This window comes from Fusarium redolens (assembly GCF_020744475.1).
Source record: "Fusarium redolens strain MPI-CAGE-AT-0023 chromosome Unknown BKA55scaffold_1, whole genome shotgun sequence".
Lineage (NCBI taxonomy): Eukaryota > Fungi > Ascomycota > Sordariomycetes > Hypocreales > Nectriaceae > Fusarium > Fusarium redolens.
In genome coordinates, this window is record NW_025763664.1 from 5,173,203 (window position 1) to 5,197,160 (window position 23,958).

General features: G+C 48.8%; 11 protein-coding genes across 11 annotated transcripts; 6 read left to right on the top strand and 5 right to left on the bottom strand.

Annotated features, from left to right (window-relative positions):
* Positions 1-447: 447 nt before the first annotated feature.
* BKA55DRAFT_701133 (uncharacterized protein) lies at positions 448-4,956 on the top strand (the record flags this gene model as incomplete). Its single annotated transcript, XM_046200588.1, has 6 exons — positions 448-612; positions 735-873; positions 926-1,057; positions 1,108-3,022; positions 3,082-4,346; positions 4,397-4,956. 6 exons carry the CDS (start codon positions 448-450, stop codon positions 4,954-4,956), a joined length of 4,176 nt encoding a protein of 1,391 aa, XP_046057379.1.
* A 187-nt stretch (positions 4,957-5,143) lies between these two features.
* On the bottom strand, positions 5,144-6,605 carry BKA55DRAFT_552235 (ribosomal protein S5, N-terminal domain-containing protein). Its single transcript, XM_046191417.1, has 3 exons — positions 6,033-6,605; positions 5,654-5,911; positions 5,144-5,585 (listed from the first exon to the last, which is right to left on the bottom strand). The coding sequence occupies exons 1-3, from the start codon at positions 6,288-6,290 to the stop codon at positions 5,328-5,330; spliced, it is 774 nt and encodes a 257-aa protein (XP_046057380.1). The 5' UTR covers positions 6,291-6,605; the 3' UTR covers positions 5,144-5,327.
* A 313-nt stretch (positions 6,606-6,918) lies between these two features.
* BKA55DRAFT_683670 (Rhodanese-like domain-containing protein) lies at positions 6,919-7,990 on the bottom strand (the record flags this gene model as incomplete). The annotated part of the gene is made up of 2 exons (XM_046198538.1): positions 6,919-6,979; positions 7,035-7,990. 2 exons carry the CDS (start codon positions 7,988-7,990, stop codon positions 6,919-6,921), a joined length of 1,017 nt encoding a protein of 338 aa, XP_046057381.1.
* Positions 7,991-8,558: 568 nt separating this feature from the next.
* Positions 8,559-9,566, top strand: BKA55DRAFT_55895 (anaphase-promoting complex subunit 11). The gene is made up of 3 exons (XM_046191892.1): positions 8,559-8,805; positions 8,867-8,898; positions 8,971-9,566. Exons 1-3 carry the CDS (start codon positions 8,664-8,666, stop codon positions 9,088-9,090), a joined length of 294 nt encoding a protein of 97 aa, XP_046057382.1. The 5' UTR covers positions 8,559-8,663; the 3' UTR covers positions 9,091-9,566.
* Positions 9,567-10,042: 476 nt separating this feature from the next.
* Positions 10,043-12,165, top strand: BKA55DRAFT_495567 (uncharacterized protein; the record flags this gene model as incomplete). The annotated part of the gene is made up of 5 exons (XM_046186295.1): positions 10,043-11,049; positions 11,101-11,390; positions 11,442-11,575; positions 11,802-11,837; positions 12,073-12,165. The coding sequence occupies 5 exons, from the start codon at positions 10,043-10,045 to the stop codon at positions 12,163-12,165; spliced, it is 1,560 nt and encodes a 519-aa protein (XP_046057383.1).
* A 254-nt stretch (positions 12,166-12,419) lies between these two features.
* On the top strand, positions 12,420-14,227 carry BKA55DRAFT_496140 (uncharacterized protein; the record flags this gene model as incomplete). Its single annotated transcript, XM_046186344.1, has 3 exons — positions 12,420-13,336; positions 13,390-13,670; positions 13,722-14,227. 3 exons carry the CDS (start codon positions 12,420-12,422, stop codon positions 14,225-14,227), a joined length of 1,704 nt encoding a protein of 567 aa, XP_046057384.1.
* A 307-nt stretch (positions 14,228-14,534) lies between these two features.
* BKA55DRAFT_589017 (kinase-like domain-containing protein) lies at positions 14,535-16,194 on the bottom strand (the record flags this gene model as incomplete). The annotated part of the gene is made up of 2 exons (XM_046194869.1): positions 14,535-16,047; positions 16,109-16,194. 2 exons carry the CDS (start codon positions 16,192-16,194, stop codon positions 14,535-14,537), a joined length of 1,599 nt encoding a protein of 532 aa, XP_046057385.1.
* Positions 16,195-17,062: 868 nt separating this feature from the next.
* Positions 17,063-17,710, top strand: BKA55DRAFT_533208 (ubiquitin-conjugating enzyme/RWD-like protein; the record flags this gene model as incomplete). The annotated part of the gene is made up of 3 exons (XM_046189435.1): positions 17,063-17,169; positions 17,223-17,555; positions 17,608-17,710. 3 exons carry the CDS (start codon positions 17,063-17,065, stop codon positions 17,708-17,710), a joined length of 543 nt encoding a protein of 180 aa, XP_046057386.1.
* Positions 17,711-18,141: 431 nt separating this feature from the next.
* On the bottom strand, positions 18,142-18,682 carry BKA55DRAFT_498975 (ribosomal protein L31e-domain-containing protein; the record flags this gene model as incomplete). Its single annotated transcript, XM_046186603.1, has 3 exons — positions 18,142-18,345; positions 18,444-18,518; positions 18,593-18,682. 3 exons carry the CDS (start codon positions 18,680-18,682, stop codon positions 18,142-18,144), a joined length of 369 nt encoding a protein of 122 aa, XP_046057387.1.
* A 403-nt stretch (positions 18,683-19,085) lies between these two features.
* Positions 19,086-20,954, top strand: BKA55DRAFT_632312 (RGS domain-containing protein). Its single transcript, XM_046196962.1, has 3 exons — positions 19,086-19,561; positions 19,612-20,284; positions 20,332-20,954. Exons 1-3 carry the CDS (start codon positions 19,380-19,382, stop codon positions 20,566-20,568), a joined length of 1,092 nt encoding a protein of 363 aa, XP_046057388.1. The 5' UTR covers positions 19,086-19,379; the 3' UTR covers positions 20,569-20,954.
* Positions 20,955-22,148, bottom strand: BKA55DRAFT_552252 (uncharacterized protein). Its single transcript, XM_046191418.1, has 2 exons — positions 21,897-22,148; positions 20,955-21,847 (listed from the first exon to the last, which is right to left on the bottom strand). Exons 1-2 carry the CDS (start codon positions 21,927-21,929, stop codon positions 21,047-21,049), a joined length of 834 nt encoding a protein of 277 aa, XP_046057389.1. The 5' UTR covers positions 21,930-22,148; the 3' UTR covers positions 20,955-21,046.
* Between the last annotated feature and the right edge of the window lie 1,810 nt (positions 22,149-23,958).

Consider the following 23,958-nt stretch of genomic DNA (forward strand, 5'->3'; position numbering starts at 1 on the left):
AGAAACAACGGATTGCCGACCCTTCACTTCATTCTAAGCACCCTGCGTGATTGCATCCCGGTCACAATTATGTCTTAAAAAAGTGTATTCTTAGCTTATTTGCACGGGAGTTCCTTGCTCAATGCGGAGCGGGCTTGCCGACTTCTTTGTTGAATTTATTGTGAATGAGATGATAAAAGATATCAATGCCCAAGCTGGCCGTCCCTGAATGCATTCCTTTGTTCATTTTAGGCAGAGGATGCAAATGTTAATGCTTTTATTGACCTGGTGAAAGAAGGGTAGATAGATTCTTCTTCTTTCATTTCATTCCTTCTCCCACTTCCTCTGGCTTCCTTTTTCTTTTCTTCAACCTGACCTGGAAGCTCACCACCTCCTTCACAATCATTGTTCCCTTGTCTAACATCTCTTTGAGTCTGATACCGTATCTTCAATCACTATCAACTCATCATGGCGGAGCCTATGGATGAGGGAAGCGCTCCGCGCATCCCAGGGTTGAACCTGGGTGACAACCCCCCTTCAGATGCGCCAGCTTTGGCGGGTAACTCGCCCGTGGCCCGTCGATCAGACAGGATTCAGAATCTCTTGGGTAAGGCAGAATTTAGACTTTTGTGCGTTGGATATACTTACATGCCTCAGAAATAATTCTCTTGACTTTCCGCTTCGATTTTGAGCGTCTGCCGCCTGAAGCCCAACAATCATACACTCGCTTTCAAGAAAACAAGAGCTATAATGAGTTCGCAGCTACACTGAAGCGTTTGATTTTGGATAGACGACTGGATAGCTTTATGGAGGGATCGGCTAATTGCCTGATTGCTGCCACCAAGTTATTTGACAGTAGATATCCCCATCTAGGCCTCAAAAAGCTCCGTGATGGTATGAATCAATCTCGTTAAAAGACGTTCCATATACTGATTATGGATTCAAGACCTAGAGAGCGGTAGAAAGAGAGCTGGACCGAGGGCCGAGTCACGTCGCCGATCGTCAAAGTCGCCACGCCGAGCACAAAAGGAGGCATTGCGTGAGACTCGAAACGAGCAAGCCGGGGAGTCTTCACGGCGTGAGTAACATACAAATTGTGATACATGTTTTCTGCTAACTTTATATAAGCACTGTCTCGAGCAAGCTTGGCTAATACACTTACCTTGCCGGCGCGAGTTCGTACTAGAGTACGCCGTGAGGGTCGTGTGTTGGATTGGCCTCAAGTCGAAACACGCCCCTCTCAACCTCCTCCAGCAACCGCCGGCCCTTCGAGTGGAATTCCTTCAATCCACATTGACCCTGCTGAGCCTGCGGATAATCAGGAAGGTCAGTCTGCCCCTACTACCAAGAAGCCTGTGATACCGGGTTTCGTGGTTAGTACTCGAACGGGCTCTGTAGACCAAGGCAGCAGCAAGCCTGCAACTGAATGGTCGGGACGTGAAAAATATCGCCAAGAACTGAATACAGCTTGGCTGAAAGACTTTGTTGAAGCGCTCGGTGGTCCAAAGTACGACTTTAACCTCTACCCCTACAAGGGATGGAAGATTGAGCCGCCAGAGATTCTTCTTCATCGAGCGAGAAACTTCCTTGCCGATGAGGATATCGACCGGACTTTGAACTGGGGTCAAAAGCTTGCAGAACTGACTGAGTATTTCTCATACCTTCTTCACAATTGGCAGGGCGAAGAATGGGGCGCAGAACTCCATGAAGTTATTGACATGCTTCGTACACACTGGATTTTTGAGCAGTATCACTATGGCAAGCCCAAGCTGAATCTCAAATTTGATAACGTGTGGCCAAATAATAGTAAGAGGCTGCCACCCATCTCTGGTGTCGAGACCACTGTCGAGAAGCCACAAGGTGAAATGGGTGAGCGAAAATTGCTCCTCAACAAGATTCGACCAGCCATCGATGTTCACTACAAGTTGCCTGGTGATGTTCTCGAGAAGTACGTCGATATTTATGCATCCGAGGCCCCCTACTTCTGGGGATCTGCACCTCGTTCACAATCTCCCCGCCATGAGCTGGTCAAGATTGAGAACAACGCTTTTGAGAAGTGCGTCTTTTCGGGCATTTCAACCACCGACAAACTGATCAGAGCATCTGAAGCCAAGTTCAGGTCGGAATCTAACCGAGAAAACTTCAGTCCGAGTGCTCTTCAGGCGTTTGCCACACTCCGGGGAAGTCAACGAGCAGCCCTCCAACAAACCCTGGGCCACCTGGACAACTCTGAGAATCTTGCAGTCTGCAACATTTTCCGCACACTTATTCTGCCACCACCCAGGATTCCAGAGAAGCCAGACGCAGGTATTCTTTTCCCTACTATGCAGGTAGCAGACGTTCCTGAAAAGGAGTCTCGCGATCCTTTCAGCTACACTGTGGCGCATCGATGGTACCACGAAGCAGAGCGATTCTGGAAGAACTGGTCGTATGAACACGCCGTCAAAGAATGCTATGGCCACAAGTTGTGGGAGGAACGCGAAGAACCCATTATGGATTTGCCCAAGAACTGGATGGGTCCTTTCGTTTATGATTTTCTGGATCACGACATGAAGAAGACTCTGGAGTTGCTAAGGAGATGCGAGACCCTGCTAAAGCGGATATTCTTACAAAACGAACGAGTACCGCGACCCTTTCTAGCCGATATGACGCACTTGGTGCTTGAGGGACTCTCGGACAAGCCTTGGGATGAAACGGAGCTGGATTTTAAAGGGGAAGACTTAGTGTCTGACTCACAGGATTTGGCTCATATTCGCCCCTTGGAGGAAGATTTCTTGCGGCTATTGGGCATGAAATCTATTCATTCCAACACGGTTAACCCAAAGATCAAACATGATGGAATCAATCCTCGCTCTGTAATATTTGAACAAAGAGTTATGGACATCATGTATCCGATAGGCTCAGCTAATACTGGGCCTTTCGACTTTGCTAATTTCATGGTGTCACTCAATGAGGTATGTGATGGACCAGTGAAGCGCTGGAGATTCTCCAAGGAGGAGGCCTTGGAAGAACTGAAACTTCTTGACCAAAGGAGAGTGATTAAGTAAGTCCCCTATATCCGAGATCCCGAGCATGAGCCAGTTCCTAACAGATCAGATTGAGCGAGGATAACGGTGTATCATGTTCTGCACCCAATCTTCATCCTGAGCAACGTGTTCGGTGGCTCGACACTGACGATGACCTGGACGCATATATGCAAGGTGTCAGAGCGACTAAGGGTGGTCAGCCCGAAAACGACGATGACAACAGCGATGACAGTGGTGACAGTAGTGACAGCGGCGACAGAGATGAAATTATGACCATCTCAACAGACGTCAGCGTCCCAGAGACGGAGGATTTTGGTAACTACATGTTTGGTCTTCCCAAAATTGAGAACCTCCGCAGTTGGGAAGAGCTTGGTACTTTGAGTGGCAGAGAGGCTAGTGAGAAAGATATGCCTAGAAACCACAAGTTCTACCAACGCCTCTGCTTTCGACTTGGAAGGACGACAAAGGACCTTCGAGAAAGGATGGAAACGTACAGAGGTCAGCTTACACATGAACAACGAGGTCGTAACCGCTATTTCCTCGACGAAATGGTGCGGCAGTGGGAATCCGACACTAGAACACGACCAGAATTGCCCCAGCATAACCCCAACATACCATGGGGGACTGATGCCAAACCAAGTTACGCGGAAATCATGCGTATATCCCAGCCCGCAGATGATTTTGGCGACTTTGGATACCCCGAAATCACTTACGGATGTCAGAACGGGTCGTACAGGTTTACTGTTGATGTCGTTCGGAAGGCAATTCTCCGCGAGGCTTATGAGAACAAGAGTATGCTGTTCCCGAACCGCATTGATCGCAGTATAGATGAAAAGGGACTGAGGCTTCAGTCCCTTCGTCGACGTGAGCCAGTTTGGTCCTTTGCTCATCCTGATCGCAGAAGCAAAGCACCACGATATTGGGATATCAATCGTTGGCCGCTTCATCTGCAAAGCGAATCAACAGCCGAGAGTATTAGATCTGGACGATTCTACAATCTCACTCCTTCGGCTCTGGCACTGGAACCTACCAAGGCGCCACGGATCTCAGTACGAGTTGCTACGCCTCCGGTATCTCCTATTTCATCCGTATTGCCTAGAGTTCAACGAGAATTGCATCGCGAAGTCCAGCCTGAAGCCACGACTATAGACCCTGATATGACTGAAAGGATGGACACACCCGAAAGTCAAGTCCAAGTTTTCCCTGGTCTTGGTGAGGAGTTCACTGTTACGTTCCAGGATCTAGCAGATTCTCGTCGAACTTTTACAACCGGGTCTTCTCAATATCTCCTTGGAGACACACCTCTGCAGAAGAAGTATATCGAGGATCTTATCAAGAGTGGTAAGCATTGAAATATGTACCATCAAACTCTGACTAACATGTTGCTGTAGGTATGGAGACAGAAGAACCACCGACTTGGACTCAGCGCCTAAGTGCTCTATTTGGTCGTAAGAACGTTCCAGTTGATCCCGGTGCTCTGCCCAGGGTCAATCCTCGTGATATTCCCAAGAGTAAGCCTCGAAGCGAGCCCGAGGTTTCAGACGATGAGCCTGCTGAAGGGGAGGGGTCTTCTGCTGGAAGCTCAGATGTTGAAATGGAAGAAGCTGTGACACAACTTTATGATGAAACTGAGGCTGGCCCATCTCCAGATTGGCGCTCATCTCGTGCTCAGGCACCTTCACCAATTGTCCCAACGTTCCCGACTGAGCCCGGATCTTCCTCTGTTCTGCCTCCAGAACCTGAGACTACCCAAGGAGAATCTAGCACTGCTGATTCATGGGGACAAGGCCTGTCCGAGGCTTTATTTAAACGGCTAAGAGTCAGACAAGAGACCATTGAAATACTGTCTCACCCGGTTGAGTTGGAGGTTCTCGAGCCAGAGTCGGAGTTGCCGGAGCAGCAGCAAGAGGACGAAGAGTCAGAGCAAGAGAGTTTGTTTGGTTCGGGGTGAAATATGTGACTGGTATCGGCTTTTCGGTTGTTGAGTACAGTCTACTGCTTTATCCTTGTATTAGTTGTTAGGTATTGGTGCTTTGGCTAGACTTGGTATTTGGGGGTTAGTTTTGTGTTATTAGCTCAATCGTTCATTTTCACCATTTCTTTTCACCACACGCAAGTAAATAATGAGGGACCGATGTTCGTTTTGCAAAAAAAGCAATCATGAAGGATGAAATTTCTTTTCATTCAGACCTTAAGCCATTATTTCTCATAGCCTCAGATCCGACGTGTCCTGACCGGCCAACCTATGCAATGAAACACAAGGAATCGTGACTCCGCGGCACCAGTTTCCAGCTCCCAGCATAAAACTTTCCCGCTCTAGCTCTAGTATCGCTTACCCTCCCGCAGTGTGTCGGCGTACTCGTCCAGGGGACTCTTGATGAGCTTGGTCTCCTTCCAGAGGTTGGGGGTAAGGAAGCCGTAGGTGTTGGAGACGGCCACAAAGGTAGCCTTGAGGGTGTTCTCGAGGGTCTTTGTGGAACCGGCGGAGGAGGTGTAGGCGTCCTCGACACCGGCGAGCTGGAGGAATCGCTTAACGGCGGGAGAGGCAACGAGGCCAGTACCACGAGGAGCGGGGATGAGCTATAAAATTGTCAGTTTTTTTGGTCCTTTATTTTCGAGAGTATTCGTTTCTTTGTTGGTCTACGTACACGGACGGTGACGGAACCACACTTGCCAGACTCCTTGCAGGGCAGGGAGTGAGGCTGACCAAGGTTGGTACCCCAGTAACCTCGTCGCACGGGGATGACGCTGAGCTTGGCAATGATGATAGCGGCACGGATGGCGGTAGCAACCTCCTTGGAGGTCTTGATACCGAGACCGACGTGGCCCTCGGAGTCACCAATGATGACAATGGCCTTGAATCGGGTTCGCTGACCGGCACGGGTCTGCTTCTGGACGGGCTTGATCTATGTTTATGAATGACGAGTTAGCAAGCCGCTTCTCCTCCAAATAGTTGCGTATCTTTCGGTTTCTATTTCCGCTTCGTTCTGGGGCTTTTCGTGTAATTCATGGAACAGTGTTTCGCACCTTCATGACCTCATCCTTGAGCTTGGGCAGGAATTGGTCGACAATCTGGTACTCCTTGATGGGCAGAGAGTGAAGGTAGATCTCCTCCATGCTGTTGATCTTGCCGGCCTTAACCAATCGACCGAGCTTGGTGACGGGCTGCCACTCCTTCTCCTCGTTCTTGCCGCGACCACGACCACGGCCACGTCCACGTCCTCGGCCGCGATCACCGCCTCGGGATCCGAAACCACCGCCGCGAGAAGCTCCACGATCAGCCATTGTGAAGGATTTTTGTTGTTTTGCGCTGGGGGGGTGGGAGGCAAGATGTGGTCTGCGCAAGAGCAAGATGCTACTGTTGGTGTTGGCGATACTGAACTTTTTGGCCAGGTGGGGTATTGCGCACACAATTTTTGGAGGTTCACGTTAGCGAGCCCTAATGGAAACGGAAAGCCTTAAATTTTAGGCCGCATTCGAGGTGAGATTAGTGGGGGTGGGCTTCACCTTTGTTCCTCACCGAAAGGGGGATGGTCCATTTCTCGGTGTGGGCAAGCCACCCCGCCCATCATGAGTGATCGGCAAACTACAACATCCCGGTCCGATACTGTAAGTTTAGAGACTCAGACTCAGTATTGACAATTCCATCAGTCAATTGCTTCACGTATACACACACATATATATATACTGAAAAATAATGCAAAAGTGTGGGGATGCTAGAGGACAACCATAAGCCATTTTTCTCGTCCGTCAATGGACACCTGCACCAGACACAGAACTAAACCACGGAGGGGAATTGTGAATCCATGCTCTTCTTCGTACACGCCTGTCCACTACAGGCCATCATTAATGAGGGTATCGCAGCTCGACTACTCAGTATTCCGCCATCTTTCAGACCAGACACCAAGTCACATTACTCCTTCGTTGTCTTGACAATCAAGTTTTCTGAAGGTTGCACCCGTTGAGCCCACTCACTGTCACATCAGTTAGCATAATCCATATCATGAACTTTTCAAATGATGCACTTACGTCCAACTACCATCGTAGACCCTCCTGGACTCAGGGGAACCAACGCCAGCCTCCTCAAGAGCAGTATCGATAACACAGGCAGTCACACCAGTACCACAACTTGAAATAATAGGTTTTTGAGGGTCGACACCCTTCTCCGCAAACAGCTTCTTCAGTTGATCCTTGGGGAGGAAAGCCTTGGTCTCAGGATCCAGAACAGAGCTGAAGGGAATGTTGATAGATCCGGGAATGTGACCAGAAGAAAGACCCTCGCGGGGCTCAGGGGCTTCACCAGTGAAACGTCCATGGGGTCGGGCATCAAGAATCTGAACACCCTCTGCACCCTCCTTATTGTGGTCCTGTGCGATTTCCTTGACCTGCTCAAAGCTTGCAACTCGGTTCTCTTCCATCTCGGGAATCTGATAAGGATAACACTCGATACTGTAGAGTTCTCCCGACTCGGTAGGCAGACCCTGTTCCACCCACAGCTTGAAGTTGTTTAGTACATGAACCTTGTCATGGCCGAAAACCTTCATTGTCCAGCCCACACGGGGTGCGCTGAAGATACCAAGCTCCTTGCTATCATACACCACCACAATGTCCTCTTTTCGAATACCCAATTCACTCATGGCAGCAGCGAAGCCTTTAGGGTTAGGAAGCATGTGAGGGTAGGGACTGCGCTTGTCAATGACCTTATCTAGGTCGAAGAACCGGGCCTTGGGAATTCTCTGTTCGCGAAACGTTTGGATACCGGTTCGGTCATCGTTAGGAAGAAACCATGATGCGCAGAGAGGAATGACTCGAGGATCGGTACTGATCGGTGACGGAGGGTTCTTCTTGAGGGCTTCGTGAAGCTCTTTCGGAGTAACGAGATAGGATGAGAAGTTTCGGCGGATGAGTAGGGATGGTCGGAAAACCTTGGAGCCCCATTGAGGAATGCCAGCTCTTGTTGAGCGGCAAAATGCGATAGACGCCATCGTAAGGATGCTGTGTTTCGGATATGAGGAGGTGGTAGGAGTTCGAACTCAGTGACTTGACGTAGGGCAAGTTCCTGAGCGATTGATAAGAGTCAGAGCCAAACGAAATAGATATTCGCAGGCCAGACACTGTAGGAAAAGGCAGTTAGCAAAAGGCTTAACTGTCCGTCTGCGTCCTCATTAGTCGGCGGGATAGTACCGCAAAGTTGTCTGGTGGACTTGACGTGAGGCGAGTGAGGTTGATGACGAGAGGTTAACGACCAATCGAGTCAACTTTGGATGGATGATACCTTTCGCGCAAGTGCGGGCGAGGTTGGCGAAATCGTGAGGAGCTTGGACCACCACCATCAGTCATTTCCAACGGTGGGCGATGACGGAGTCGGAGGGGTTTCTACAGCGGGCTACAGCTTGTTCAGTGGGTGGCTTTCAGCGGATGAGGTCACTGAAGCGCCAAACGGATAGGCGCCCACCCACCACTACAGCCCAATCCACTGGGTTGGACCTCTCACCTTGTCAACGTGAGCTCATGTGCCTCCCCACGTCTGCGTTAGTGCTTCAAACCTTGACCCTTCTTCACTCAAAGGTTGCACGGCCATTTTGAGTCTCGATCTTAGCCCCAGAAATCCTAATCTCTTCAATATCGATCCTGTGGCTTTTCCTCCACCGAAACATCATGAAGGTCACCATCAAGAAGTGGAATACGGTCGCTACTTGGCGCTGGGATATACCTGAAGACGATGTTTGTGGTATCTGTCAGGTCCACTTTGACGGGACGTGTCCGACATGTAAATACCCAGGCGACGATTGCAGCCTGTGTAAGTAAACATCAGGCCATCTTGATAAAGATAAACTCTACTAACGCAATATGAATCTCAGTATCGGGGAAGTGCGGTCACAACTTTCACATGGTTCGAGTTCACCTATCTCTGTCTTGTTATCGTGAATATTGATGTGCTGACTGTGACTGTGTTTGTGTTTAGCACTGCATATTGGAATGGATCAAGCAAGATTCATCAAGAGGGCAATGCCCCATGTGTCGTCAACGTATAGCCCCCAACCCTTTTCAACCAAATCAGGCTGACGTTGTTTTCAGGCTTTGAGTGGAATGAACAAGTGACTGAACCAGTCACGCAGGCTGAGTAAGGATGCTCGTACATGATGTTATGCAAGGCGTCGGGCGTTTTTCAGGGCATACATAGAAATTGGCGTCAGGCATACCCAGAATGGATTTGGGCAAATCGATTCAGTCGCTTACTGGTTGGTTTATTAGCACATTTTGTGAGTTGTGCTGTTACATGCAAGTTGGTGAGCCATGCACAACTCAGCTGCTAGTGTGAGGGAGCCCACAGCCTCAATCAAGCTGACTGTGCCATGCCAGTCAACCCTTGATAGCCTGGACATTCCCATGACAGTCTCTCAACTCTGTTAACTGTCTTTGTTATCTCTTTGAGGCTCTTTGAGAATATCTTGTCTCTTTTGGCTGCTTATCACCATTATCTGAGTTTCGTTGAACTCTCTTTTAATCGATTGACCAATTGTCTCTGAAGCCAGGGGTTCATAACCTCTGTACTCAGTACAAACTCGGCTGCCAGTCTTTCTGAAGGATTCAAAAGCCAAGACTAAAGAGCCGCTCTCAACCCTTGTGACTCAAGATTATCTTGGAAATAAGGGACTTTGGGGGCTGTTAAGTTGCACTTTCAGAGGGTCCCGTTGCCTTGCTGCCATCTCAGCTCCTGGTTCGCAACCAACCAGAGGCAACTGCGCAGCTGCGCAAAGGCCTCCAAAGTTAAATACGAGCTTATCCCCCAGGATCTCAATTTCGCCTCTCTTCATTCCCGGCTCCCTTTAACGAGATCTTATTTCCATTTAACCTGAAACCTAGTTCAGAAGATATATATACAAACATATATATATATACTTTACCATAACTAGTATCACTTGGCTAGCGCCGTACAACAATATAAATCAGTTTACCCACCAAGAAGCAACCACTATAAATAGGCTTCGCCTCAGATCAACAAAGGCGATTTCCTGTACCAACACATCGCCTCAATGTACTCGTACCCTACACCTTTACCCGAATTCACTGCCCAATCTCAACCTCAGGATGGTCTGCATAACAAACGAGTGGCCAATTATCCCTGGGCAGTGCAAGGAGGTCTCAGCGCTATCAACACCAATGTTCGTGCACAACAATATGGATACACTTCGGAGTCGCCTTTGCCTATGAGTTCCTCGACCAATGGGTACCCAAGCTACGACATGGCTCTTCTCAGCCAACCCACTTTCAGTGCTCACCCAAGCTTCTCGCCAGCTGGTGAATGGCCATACCCCAGGCCTCAACACGGCTCATTGTCGCAAACCCTCGTCCCTGCGACTAAGACTGAAGCCAACAAAGTTCTGATCCGAAGACTTGGGTGGTTATGGTTGCTACTCAAGGCCAGATCAAAACTTCGAAGCTTAGGTCGAAGACATCAACGTCGACACAGTGCTTCGGATTACACATCACGGACAGCTGGCCATAACAATGCCAACTACTTAGGTTCATCACTGAGTGTGTCCTTCGCAGATGATGCGGCGTTGGATAGCCTAGTCACAGGCGACCAGGCTAACCTGTTCAACTCCATTGATCCCACAAACCCTGTGTGGTTTGACAACGCTCTGGGAATAATTACAGGTGATGGAAATTCCCTGTTCCCAGTGCCAGCGGATGTGCCACGACAAGTCACAGTCCTCTTTGAAGAGGATGTCGTGGCTCCAATTTCGGGACAGAGACCCATTGAGTGTCTGGACGAGACAGTTCCACCAGTGAACTTGATGAATCAGCTTCAACAAGAGATTGCCGTACCTGGCCAGTCAAAGAAGCGAGCTTTTGACTGTGTTGAGCTCGATGATTCGTCAACAGACGAAGCTGATGGGAAGTCTGTGGATAAGAAACGATCCAAGACGACTTCTACAACGCCGCGATTTGCATGCCCCTTTTACAAGCATGACCCAGAACGCTATGAAACTTCAAGAAGTTGCTGTGGGCCTGGTTGGGAAACAGTCCATCGAGTGAAGTAAGTGATGCTCGCCTTGAGGCATCCAGGAGTAAACTAACGCGTCTTCAGGGAACACATCTTCCGAAGTCATACATTCCCAGAGCATGAGTGTCAGCGCTGTTTCCAGTCTTTCAAGACAGAACGGATGCTCTCTAGACACTTAAGAGCGTCTGCGCCTTGCGAAGTCCAAAGCCGCAATACCCAGGAGCAGGAAGGCATCAACGCAAGTCAGTCTAAGGCACTACATGCAAGAGCCAGAAAATGCAACCCAGGAGCGGATCTTAAAGAGGTCGAGGAAGAGAGATGGAATGATGTATATAAGATCATCTTTCCTGGAGAGGGCCAGGTGCCTACACCGTGTTAGTGTTCAACAACATACACTGCAAGAACTGAGTGCTAATAATGCCCAGACTACGATCGCTTACAGAAGAGCAACAATGATGACTTTGGCACGAACCTCATGTCTGATTTTGAGCAGCGCATGCGGGATAAAGTCGGTGGGATGAAGAACTTGCAACCTACACTGGTACCTTTGGTGGTCCAGGTAGCTTGCAATACACTCATGGAGAGTATGCAGTCTTGTCGCCAGAAGCCACAAGATGGCATGAGTCAAGGCTCAAGTTCTATTGTGTCTCAGGCAGAAGAATTTCAGTCATTTCTTGGTGGAGGGCCGCAAATGACGGGCATTAACGACAACTTTTTGCGGCGCCTAGATAACCAGTTCTTCGTGCAGGCGTTACGGGATTCTGGGTTAGAACTTTGACCTACAGGCTTTGCTAGCCTTTGAAGATGATGAAAAGGAGGATGTGAGATACCAATTTGTTTTATGGGTTGAGCATTTGTATTGCCATGCAGGTCATGAGATGATCACGAACGGAACAAGATAGACGGATAGACTTGGCGTTTGAATCCGAAGATACCATTTCACTCTCGTTGAGTTATTTACGTGGCTTAATTTAACAAAGCTGAATCTGGCTGTAGTGAAACTGTCCAATATGCTTATGCTTTTCTATTGTTTATTGTTCATTGTTGCCAAATCAGATGGCTATACAGTATACACCATATTGTTTGAGAGGAGTAAATGTCCAGAACATGGAAGTCATGGGCTTGTTTTCAACCCATCTGACTGGCTGATTAGGACGCTTCCCCGTTGTTGCCTTTTCGCTCATGCATGGTTCGCCCGCCATTGGGAACCTGCGCAATTGCGAATTAACTACCTAGCCATATAAGAACACACTACCCCCAGGTCGTTTAACAATTCATTGTCTACTTACTTCTCAGAAACTTATGAGTGGCTCGTCAGCAAGATCAATTCCATCAAATCTTGTCTTTCTTTACGTCTCTAACTACCAGATATACTCCTATCTGGGTTCAGCTTCATATGCAGCATGTCTGACCCAAGACACAACGATCAACGAGCTGCCATGAATCTGCTAACGGAACAAGAGAGCAGCATCTTGGCAGTTTTCTGGAAAAACTCCCATGTCCCGATTGCAAGTATAGAGACCTCGGATTCAGACGAAAATAAACCAATGTGCCGAACAGAAAGTTCAGATACCTCGTGGTCGACTGGAGGTGTATCGACAGATAGTGGTTGCTTCTGTTCAGCTGGAAGTACGGGTGAAATGTGCACTCATGCTCCATTAGAAGAAGTTTTTCCCTCTATTCCTCTCGCTTCTGAAGACTTCCAGTTTCCAGAATTCATACCTTTGAGCGGAGAACTGTCTCAGTCTTTCCAAAACTATCAGGATTTCGATCCATTTCAGTTCGACGATATGCCTGCTCTAAAGCCAGCCCATGAGCCTCATTTCTCCCTCCCGGAGTCTCCAGATCCTTCTGACTGTGCCTATAGTCGAGAGATTTCGGAAGACAGCGTTGAAACATGCTGGAGCAGCGACCAAGCCTCTTCATCGTCTGCAGTTACAGAGAAAAAGAAGCACCAACTCGTGGTTCAACTGATGGCGAGACTCCAAGAGTGGCTAGTAGTGACGCTCCGAAGGCACGGGGCTCGGAACGGCCAGTCAGCTTCGAGCAGTAGCTCTACACCAGTTGTCACAGCAGCCAGTCGTAGTGGAGAGTCATCAAACACTCAGAACTGGAGAAAGCGTCGGAGAAGTGGTTCTGATGATGGTTTTGGTGAGGACGACAAGACGCCAGATCGAACCCAGAAGAAGCGCGGGAAACCCAGTGATGCTATCGAAACCAGATATGTTTGTCCTTTCTTCAAGCATAATCGTGAGAAGTACAAAACATCTCAGTGGAAAAGCTGCTGCTGGCCGGGTTGGACCTCTGTTCATCGAGTCAAGTAAGTCAAAGTAACATATTGGATGGAAGAATGGCGTCTGACAGTTTACATAGGGAACATCTATATCGACGGCATATGCTTCCCAAGTTCCGCTGCAATAGATGCAGGCAAGACCTCAAATCAGCTTTCAACCTCAACGAACATCAACGAGCGGATACTATTTGCCAAAGACAAAGTGAAGAGCCTGAAGAAGAAGGAATCGATGAAGAACAAGAGAGATTACTGCGTGTCAGAAAGAGGAAGAATGGGAAAGCCCCACAAGTTGCAGAAGAAGAGAAGTGGGTTGAGATGTATAAGATTCTCTTCCCTCAAGATGATCCAATTCCTTCTCCATGTAAGTTTATATTTCGTCATCTCGACATTCGGTCACTGAACAACTTCCTAGATCCCGAACTATGTCCTCTACAACCTGAACAAGACACAGAGCAGCCCGGGGTGAATGTGTTAGACAGTTTTGAGGACTACGCACGGCGTGAGTTTTCGAGACGCATGAGGCCGCGGATAGAGAGTTTAGTCGATGGAATCCTCGAACAAACTCTCACTTCTCAAACGATCACCGATGTCGCCAATAATGTCCTCCAAAGCATTATGGAATCTTTTCGCGAGAGTCAAAACCACGAGACTTGCCAACCAGAATCCCAGAAGTCGCCCTCGAGAAGCCCTAGCCCTCAAGAAATGCCTGTCGACAGCTCTACTCGAGTACCTCAAGAAGCCTATACTTTTGACACCGGTCCCTATTCAAACTTGGAGATTGACTTGGATGAGATTCTAAACTCATTAGATGCTAATCAGTCGTTGGAATTTGAACGTTGGGGAATAGAAGATGAAGGAATAAACACATTCAATCATTTTGGGCTCCAGGTTGAGCAGTATAGCAAGGCAAACGCCTGAGGAGGAGGAGCTATCGGGGCCCTGTTGGTATCCTAGGGGAGGCAAGGAAACTTAGGATATCTATCCCAAGTGACAAAAAGACTTAGGTAAACTTGACATAAATTTAGTAAAGATTTAGTAGACCTTGGACTAGGTATTTTTGGTACCTCGCCTTAAGGTCAGAAGTTTTCTTGCTCCCTGAGGGTATCTCAAGTTCTCGCGTTATGTATATAGCTGTGTCTAATCATGAGCTTTATGATCCAACTGTTAACCCCTGACGTCTATGAATGCGTCTCGTTCTAGTTTTACAAGACAGTCCCTCTCCTCTCTAAGACTCGGGGACGTATACACCATCCTTACACAAAACAACCACCTTCTTGAAGAATCGTCGCCATTCAAGAGGATCACCCTTGACCTTGACGAAGCGAATGTCAAGGACCTCAGTACCATCCGGCAGAGGCTGACGGTCCACTTGAATCTCGCCATGCAAACTTTGTTGACGACCGTCGAGTGCTTTGACCTTTATCTTAGCGACAGGGTTGCCATGTGGATTAGGCGAAATATGCGTCGTGGGGACGTTGAGATGGTGGAGAGCATCGTTAAGCATCTGGATGATGTGGGCCGGAGGCACAGCCGAGAAGAAGCGAGTAAGTGACTCTGGGGGACAAATATCGCGGAACCGACGAGCTTGTTGAGTGAGAGTCATAGAAGGACCAGGAGTCTGAGAGAATTGAGACATAGACGGCTCGTCGGCGAGTGTATCGAGCATTGCTCGGCGCGCATCGTGAGTATGTGGGAGTGATGAGGCTGGTGAGGCCATAGAACGAAGTGGAGGACGCTCCCAATCCCAGTCCTTATCAGCGATTGGTGTCTCCGGCTGAGTAGAGGAGAACTTTCCAGCATTCAGGCCAGTATCTATGTCCATGTTGTCGCTGGAAGACGGTTGTGATGTTGGATGGTGCTTGAAGTCGATACGGAGATTCTCCAGCATCTGTGTCGCCAAATTAATGGGATCTGTGACTCGGCCATCCGAATTGAGGAGAGCGTTGTGTCTTGTGTACCAAGGATGCTGACGCACTTGAGTAAAGCTGAAGCGTTTTGAAGAATCAATGCTCATCATTCCTCGTAATAAGGAGAGTGCTTCTGCGGGAACCCTCCCCCACAAAGCATCAGTGCTGCGGCCAGATGTTCGTACGTATTCCTGAAACTCCCAACTGCCTTGTGAAGGCTCATCCCATGGCGTGTTGCCCACAAGAAGAACGAATAAAATAACGCCGCAAGACCAAACATCGACCAGATCTGGTGAGTACTTGGCAGCGTTCGGTAACTTCTTGTCTGCACGCCCACAAGCAAGGATTTCAGGGGCGATATAAGGTGGACTGCCACATAGTGTTGAGCTCAGCTTTCGCTGGCCCTTGTACTCAAACATTGTTGCCATACCAAAGTCTGCAAGTTTTAAAGATCCATCTTGGGAGAGGAGAATGTTCTCAGGCTTGAGATCACGATGTGCCACACCCTTGGAGTGCATGAAGCTCACGCCGCTGATGAGTTGAACGAAGTAGACTTGAGCAATATCCTCACGGACACCGACATCAGCCTCAATCTTGTCAAACAAATCTCCGCCTTCAGCGTACTCCATAGCAATCCATCTCCATATGTCGTCTTCTCCTGAAGCGAACCACTCGATAATGTTGGGATGCTGGCCGATGTGTGAATGGAGCGAGACCTCCATGGCCAACTGTTTGGTAGAAATGCGACCATGTTTAACAGCATAGCCCTTGTGAATGAGCTTTACAGCAAATATTGGTGTTGGGGCGTCGAGGGGAATTGCTTTCTTGATGCTGTGTTGAGGTCAGTCGTGAACATCTCGGTTATCGTGAGTGAAACATGGGGTAAACTAACGAGGCATATGCTCCTCGACCCACGGTCTTGGAGACGATTCGGAAGGGAAGATCCGTTGGTAGAGGGTCTAATTGTGACTGATTCATTGGTTTGTGTTAGTGATGGGAACTCTAATGAAGTCATACAAGATTGACGATCACAGCAGATTGAGTAACTGTGACTGACTGTGAATCATTCATCTCCTCGATACTGACGATCTGTCATTGGAAAAAAACTTGATATACGCTATTGATAGGGGCTAAATAAGAAATTTCTTACTTACCATAGTGTAAAGGTAGGTAGTTTTATGATAGGGTTTGAATTGTGTTGCTATTATTCTTATTTAACAATAACCTATCGTTCAGTTGAGGATATTGTCCTGATACAGGTCAAGAAGTTGCACGCGTTGATCCGTGTTTATTCACCGCGTAAAGTGCTTTTTGTTGCTGTGAGACCCCGACCCAGGTCCCCTAAAGATAGCGTCACTTAGCGCCCTGTGCATCCTCTCACAGCGCAGGCATGCCCTACAGTTTCAGCGCTGCTGTCTTGTATTGGATACCATTGGCTGTGGTGTTTCATTCACCTGGACCCTGGTCACGCTGGTTGCTGCGGTAAACAGTTGGAGCCTTTGATCTTGAGAAATCATTGCCCTTCCCTTTATTCAATTCTGTCGCAATCCAAAACAATCTATTGCACATCGTCTTACGTTTAAAGACAACTCAGAACCCTTCCTTCTCTTCGCATTCATCCCTTCCCGCGTACGCCACAGCCAACGTCTTGTCTCCCTCAATCGCCCCTGCATTCGTCCATCTTCACCTCTTTCCACTTGCGGAATTGTTATCTGTACATAAACAACTCCCTATCGCTCCCTAGCAACCTATAATCGCATCTTCTCTTCTGCTGCTTTCTTGGTTGTCGGCATCTGTTCATACTCAGCTATACTCGAGGAAACAACATCAGCATCAGCATCTCGCAATGGATTACAACATGGAGGATAGCCAGAACTCAGCTCCCGGCAGTGTCCAGGCCGCCAAGCTTAACTCTGGTCACAAGGGCCCTGACTCTCAGAGCACAACCAAGAGGTGAATACTCGTCCCGAGACATTATGGTCGCTACGGGTGCTGACTCTAGACAGACTGCAGACTGAGTTGATGCAACTCATGACGTCGCCCGCTCCCGGCGTCTCTGCCTTCCCCTCTGCGGATGGAAACCTCCTCTCTTGGACTGCCACCATCGAGGGTCCCGACGATACTCCTTACGCTGGCTTGACCTTCAAGCTCAGCTTTGCATTCCCCTCCAACTACCCTTACGCCGCTCCTACGGTGCTCTTCAAGACACCCATCTATCATCCTAATGTCGACTTCTCCGGCCGTATTTGCTTGGACATTCTCAAGGACAAATGGACCGCTGCTTACAACATCCAAACTGTCCTGCTGAGTCTGCAGAGCTTGCTCGGTGAGCCCAACAAGTACGTACACAATTCAGTATTGAAGATGAACAATCAACTAACATCTAACCAGCGCCTCTCCTCTCAATGGTGAGGCTGCCGAGCTTTGGGACAAGGACACCGAGGAGTTTCAGAAGAAGGTGCTGGCACGTCACCGGGATGTTGAGGACGAGTAATTAGGTCTTACAGGAGTTGATGCTTTAATACTTGTATAGGAAACAGGAGTACCAGGTGTACGGAATTTGGTTTGATGGCTTTGTTAGGTTACAGGATTGCATGGCATTTCCACAGCTGGTTTAACAGCGACGGGAGGGAATATTGATAGGGTCAGAAACATGTACACCATTGTCGATAGCAGACCCTCTAATCGACGGTTCATAACATTCGCATCATCACGTCAGAACGTAAATGATTATTTTCGCCCTCATAAAAAAAGCCTTGTCCATAGACCACTTCACGCCGAGGCACCGATTGTCGTTTGTGTTGACTTCAAGCTTTGATCACATTTTTTCCCTCTGTGTATATTCAGCGTCAAAAGCCAGAATGCCGAATGCAACTCCAAATGCCATGCCACCATAGAACCTGTCCCAAGAGAAACTTTTTATATTTATTCCTCAACAACGACTGTGGCAAGACCCTTGGGGTTCTTGACGTTCACAGCCTGGACGTAGCTGTACAGCTTCTCCTTGGCACCCTCCTCGTCGTTTCGTCGTCGGGAAATTCGCACTCGAAGTCGGTAGTCAACACCCTTGATACCCTGCTCCCAGACCTTCTTGTTGAGCTGAGGGTCGATGCGGACATCGGAGGTACCCTGTCATGGAGATTAGCACGTGTGATTCCAAAATGACAACTTTGCCCTCTGCAATTGCTTCGCATTCGGTATCAGGCTCTTGGGGTGGATAGTCGTACCATGGACTTGGTGGCAAAGGCCTTGATCTCCTTGATAGCGCGGGGAGCCCTCTTCTTGAAGGTGACACCATGGAGCTTTTACCCATTAGCATTTAACCCAGATATTTCAAGCTCCGGTTCTCGAGCTATTCTTTGGCGAGGCAACGTACTCGCTTGTGCATGTGGATGGTGTACTCGCGGGCGACGACATCCGCAATGGCGGAGCGCTGAGTCTTGCCGGAGGGCTTCTTGGACGACATGGCTGAAAAATATGAGGGTTAGTCCTTCGGTCGACGAAGTTGATAAAGAATGAGTCGCTCGTGCTCGTAGTCTCTTAAGAGAAAAAGGACTTCGAGGGAGGAGGGAGTATTAGTCGTACCTGCGGCTCGTCTCTTCGAGATTGGTCGTTAGGAAGGTGTGATGAAGTAGCTGGAGTAGTAATTGCCAAAAATCTTTGTGCGTAGCCCTCGAAATCGGCAGGCACTCTGTGGGCCTGGCGAGCCAATTAGAGCGCAGCCCTGATGACCCGCAAGACTCTCACGTGATGGCGGTCGGATCACAGTTGGGAAAAAACAACTAACCCAGATGGGTTAGAGGCACTGTATGGTCCACGTTAAGCCTCTGGTCCTGTTTACCGCGAAGCAATCCAATCTTGGCCGTTGCTGCATAACGATTCCATCATTCCAGCTTGGGGCAATTAATTTCAAGGCACCGCGAATATCGCCATCCTTTGCGCATAAGCGTCTCATTTCTCTCATTCAGGGACTGCTTTGCTTAGGAGAGTGTGCGGTTGCTTCGACAAGACTTAGCGTCCTGTCGTCGGTCGTAATTAGGGGAACTTCGCGTACCCGGACCCTTCCATAAAGCTTCCCGGCAGTTGCTCCGCGCGCCAGAAACGCCTCTTTCATTTTAACATTCACTCTGACCTTCGATACAAGTATAATACGTTCGCCCGACATGGCCGAACACGAACCTGTTGCCACGATGGCATCGCCGTCGCCTCAGCCCGACATGACGAGAAACCGACTGCCTACGCTCTTTGAGGTCTTGAGTCGTCGCACTCTCCCTCCCGTTGACCTTTTCTCGTTCTATATCTACATGCGCGATCAACAACGTTCGGTGGATTATCTCGACTTCTGGTAGGTTCATGCAGGATTGACTTTCCAGAGAGCTTAACTGACATAGCCAGGCTCGATGTTGCTCAGCACATGTCGCTATGCCGACATTATGTTCGCGAACTTCGTCGATCCGTCCTTATTGGTACTCCCGAAGCACAATCGAAACGATCTTCAGCTATCCTGGAGAATATTGGCGACTTGGAACCTAGAACGGCAGGTCCGTCCATGTATGCGACTGAGAAGGAGAAAAACCAAGATGCGCAAATGTCTGCATTCCTTAGAGAGGACCAAAGTCACGATTCACCTCAGAGTGCCTCTGCGCCTGTTAGACCCAGTCCTCAGTTCAGCAACTCTCACGAAGTCACTACCGAATCCAACTCGCCCGCTCATACCGTTGCGCGACAGGACATCCGAGCCTCAGCTGAGAAAATCCTCTACACTTTCCTTCTTCCTGGAGCTGAGCGAGAAATCACCCTCCCAGGTTCTATCACCGCAGAAGTTACTACCGCAATCGAAGAGTACGGTCGTGATGACCCCGAGGTATTCGATGTTGCCAAGGACTATGTCTTCCAGGCCATGGAGCGAGATGCTTTCCCAGGCTTCCTTCGAATGAAGGCTCTAGGCAACCTTATCCCACCTACTCTCATCATGCGACTTATCTTTGGTCTTATTGCCATGTTTGCCGCCCTCTGGGCTGCGTTCGTTCTCATTTTCCTTGACTACTCTCGTGCAACCAGATGCTGGGTAAGTTCTCACTCAATCCAGCGATGAAAAACTTGCTGACTCGATAGCTCATCCTGCCATTCACCGTCGGTGTTTATTTCCTTGCGTCATACCAATACTCTTTGGACCCTATCATGGCCCTGGTTGGTTACAGCGAGTACACCCCCTTCAACTTCTCTCGCATTCGTGAACCCTACGTTCGCAAGCTCATCGCCAAGCGTGCTATCATGGTTCTCGCAGTGACTGTTCTCATCGATGCTGCACTCTGTGTTCTCTTCATCCTTGTTCCGGGAAAGCGTCTCTAAGCAACTACTCTTCACATTCAACCGCGGTCACTAATGCCGGCCATTACTGGCCTTTCGAATTCCCACTAAATGAAAAGCCATCTCCGCGAGAATTTCTTTGGACATCATATCTATTCACGACTGTAATGACCAGGGGCCTTGATTAAGCGGCAATACTATCCCAGTCTCTCGATTGAGCTCGGGCGTTGCTTTCTGGAGGCTGGCGTACGGAAATCTACTGTTTATCAATCAGGTCTTCTTTGTAATTTAGCTATTCCCGGTCTGGAACATGATATTGAATCATTTCCGACCATGCGTTTTTCCTTCTTATTAATGACCTTCAGGTCATTAGAATTAGTACAAGTCTCAGGGCGGCATTTTGTACGGATGTAGGGCTAATAAAAAGGCGTCGTATCGTCTATTATGTCATGATTCTTCGTGATACATGTTTTGTGAGCTTGACTCTTGGTTCTCGTGGCTCGAAAGAGGAATAGTATCTTTACAGCTTGCGCTTGTTTGCTCGTTTCTTCTCCTCTTCAGCCTCGTCGACATCCATACTGTCGCTGTCCACCAAGTTACCTGTATCCATAACCGACCGCTTGTTAAACCCCCGTCTACCCACCGGATCCCGTGTCATGTTTGGCAGATCGTACTTGCGTGGTCCAATTCCCTCTTGTTGTTCGTTCATCAACTGCTGTAACTTCTCATCCGCCAAGCGCTGCTCACGCTGTCGAGCTGCGGCTATTGTTCGGATCTCCTTGATCTGAAGATCGAGGGCGTCGAGGGTGGTGGTGCAGCGGTCAGACCATGTCTTCAGGGCAGCGGCCATGTCAGGTATAGCTCCGGGGGCGAGATCACGTAGAGGCGCAACACTAGAGACCTGCACGACTGCACGAGCTGGGTCAAGCGTGGCGTGGAGAAGACCAGCGTAGACCGCTGAAATCACCAATGTCTCGACTTCACGTGCTCCAGGTAGATCCAGGGCATCCTGTAGCGCAGCATAGGAGAGATTCTGTCGGTCTCGTACCAGTGAAAGAAGCGATAGCTGCCGTAGCTTCGTTGCCTGTACTTCGGCGAGCGCTGGTAAGCCTTCTGTCGTTTTGTATGATGAGTATGTACCATAGGAGAAGATCTGGAGAAGTGTGAGGTGAGAAGCGAACTCTGAATCGGCGAGGTTCTGGATGGCGGGTGTTTGGAGGAGGTCGCTAAAGAGGAATGTGTTTGGTGCTGATGTAGCTCTGGTGACGAGATCGGCAGCTGCGCGGGGAGATGTAGCTGATTTGGAGAGAGCGATGAATGGCTATCACAACTGTTAGTCTATTTTCATTTTGTTCGTTCGTCTTGCATACCTCCAGCGCGTTAAGAGCCTTCGTCTGCTCCATGATGTGTTGTGGTTGAGGCTACAGCCTCGGTGGATGTATGACGGATATCAAGTACGTCACAGCGCAGAGAGAAGCTGGCGGTAGTGACTGTAGTGAAAGCCTGTAAGCTCCTGAACTCTTATTTACCCTCCAATGTAGGCTCGGGCCTAGGAAATGCCCTATGTTGACAGTCGCAAGTTGTGTAAGTGGTATGTCGATGGAAGTTTAAGATGGTACTGGAGCTTACCTTAGTTCAAGGTGAGGCTGGAGCGCTAGGCAGGCAGCGTGTGGTGGGCGCGGGGCTCATAGGATGTGGGGTCGAATTGAGCGTGGGGTCTTTAATCAACATGAAGTCGACTACCCTATACTGTGATCTTGAGAATTCGTTCTTCAATCTTAACTTGGAGCTCTTCGACCTGTATTGTGTTTCTCATATTATATGAGTCACTCAAGAACCTGTTTTAAATCTTGTTGCCGGAGCTCGACACTCCAGTCATGATCATACCGTGGCTCGTATATGCGAGAGTGGACTTTATCTAGGAAACGATTCCCAACTCGTTCACCTCAGTACTATCGCAAACTACAACACCAGAACACATTTTCTCGAAAGGCAACCAAACAAGTATTCGATAAAGTATTCGGTTGTGTCGTTGGACGTGTAAATCATGTACAAACTCAATTCAGCCCGTCCATTGTCAAGGAAACCGACAAGAAGCCACCTCAGAAATAAGATAACTCAGCCACTGCTGAACTCGCCTCTGCTCTCTTGGTAGCAGTTTAAGTTCGACCACAAGTGACACCGAGTCTAGCAGTCGTACTGCTGATGGGCTGTAAGGCAAAGGCATGCTGACTGCATGTGCAGCCTGTAGCCTTACACGCGACACATCTATCAATTGCCGGAACGTGTAAGATCCGCCTGCAAGACCTCACAATTGGTCGTTATTGCGTCTTACATATAGTAAGACATTGCTATTTCAAAGGTACACGATGATTGGCGGCAGTCGACTAGAGGTTCACGGCAGAGTTGGGATCGACAATGACAGGAAATTGAAGACTCAACTCATACTCAGTTCTAGGCCAAGCTGAAGTCTTCCCAAAGAGAGGTCGGTGCGCCTAGTTCCGATAGTTCTTGAAGGGTAAAAGCTGGTTGGACAGTCTGGGTGTTGAATGGTTGCAACTTGAATGATCGACACTTGCGCCTTTTAGGACAAGAGATGGCGCCATAAAAGGCCAGCTGAAAGTGAGCCATTGCAGAACTTTAGTCACCTTGTGACTGAGAAATAAAGGAGGGATAATAATAGGTAGTGATCAGGTATAAACATCAGCGGCCTTCGCCTTGTGGCTATGGTTGCAATCTCAATGCTCACTCTTTCACAACCATTCACAGACTTCTTTGAACTGTCTGAGCACCTGTCACTGCTCACTAACAGATTGCGGCCAATCGACCAGGTTTTCTTTAATAACGGAGTCCCCTTGTCTCAGGTTTCAGCATTTTCCGGCCCCAAACTCCCTATTCATCTCCATTGTTCAAAGAGAACCCGGGGCCTCGTTTGGGAATTTCTGAGTCTCTAGTGAAACATCCCTGCAAGCAAGAAATCTGGTGCTCCAGCAGTCGCATCTTTGTATTAAATCCACCAACGAGAGGTATCAAACCGTCTTGGATATCAGCGGAAACAGACCCCAAACTGGAACTTGACCGTAACAGCCGCTGAGCCAAGACTCGTCCCGGATGTGATGGTTTTTGGGCCTCTCGCCTCGCGAACTGTTTTGTTGGTGTTTCCTTGCTAATAGTAGTGAGTGTTCCCCCTGAATCGTAGTTAAAACGCCGAGACGCCGTCCTTTGGAATCTTGCTCATGTCATGTCCTTTTGTTCTGGGCCTGGTGTCTTCTTCTTCTTCTCGTACCCAAGTGGTCATTCATTTCGTTCTCTTTCTTTCGTCTGACTAACGCCAAAAATAGCCAACATACGTACACACATTCATCAGCAATTGAAGCTGGTCTTCGTGGTCTTAGTGGCGCATTTGTTATCAACTGGCATAAGCTGTAACCT

Coding starts and splice junctions, on each gene's coding strand:
- BKA55DRAFT_552235 (XM_046191417.1), bottom strand. CDS start 6,290: ATGGCTGATCGTGGAGCTTCTCGCGGCGGTGGTTTCGGATCCCGAGGC. Junction 5,912..6,032: donor TCAAGGATGAGGTCATGAAG/GTGCGAAACACT, acceptor TCATAAACATAG/ATCAAGCCCGTCCAGAAGCA. Junction 5,586..5,653: donor GTGGTTCCGTCACCGTCCGT/GTACGTAGACCA, acceptor ACAATTTTATAG/CTCATCCCCGCTCCTCGTGG.
- BKA55DRAFT_55895 (XM_046191892.1), top strand. CDS start 8,664: ATGAAGGTCACCATCAAGAAGTGGAATACGGTCGCTACTTGGCGCTGG. Junction 8,806..8,866: donor AGGCGACGATTGCAGCCTGT/GTAAGTAAACAT, acceptor TATGAATCTCAG/TATCGGGGAAGTGCGGTCAC. Junction 8,899..8,970: donor GCGGTCACAACTTTCACATG/GTTCGAGTTCAC, acceptor GTTTGTGTTTAG/CACTGCATATTGGAATGGAT.
- BKA55DRAFT_632312 (XM_046196962.1), top strand. CDS start 19,380: ATGGCCGAACACGAACCTGTTGCCACGATGGCATCGCCGTCGCCTCAG. Junction 19,562..19,611: donor GTGGATTATCTCGACTTCTG/GTAGGTTCATGC, acceptor TGACATAGCCAG/GCTCGATGTTGCTCAGCACA. Junction 20,285..20,331: donor CTCGTGCAACCAGATGCTGG/GTAAGTTCTCAC, acceptor CTGACTCGATAG/CTCATCCTGCCATTCACCGT.
- BKA55DRAFT_552252 (XM_046191418.1), bottom strand. CDS start 21,929: ATGGAGCAGACGAAGGCTCTTAACGCGCTGGAG. Junction 21,848..21,896: donor AGGCTCTTAACGCGCTGGAG/GTATGCAAGACG, acceptor CAGTTGTGATAG/CCATTCATCGCTCTCTCCAA.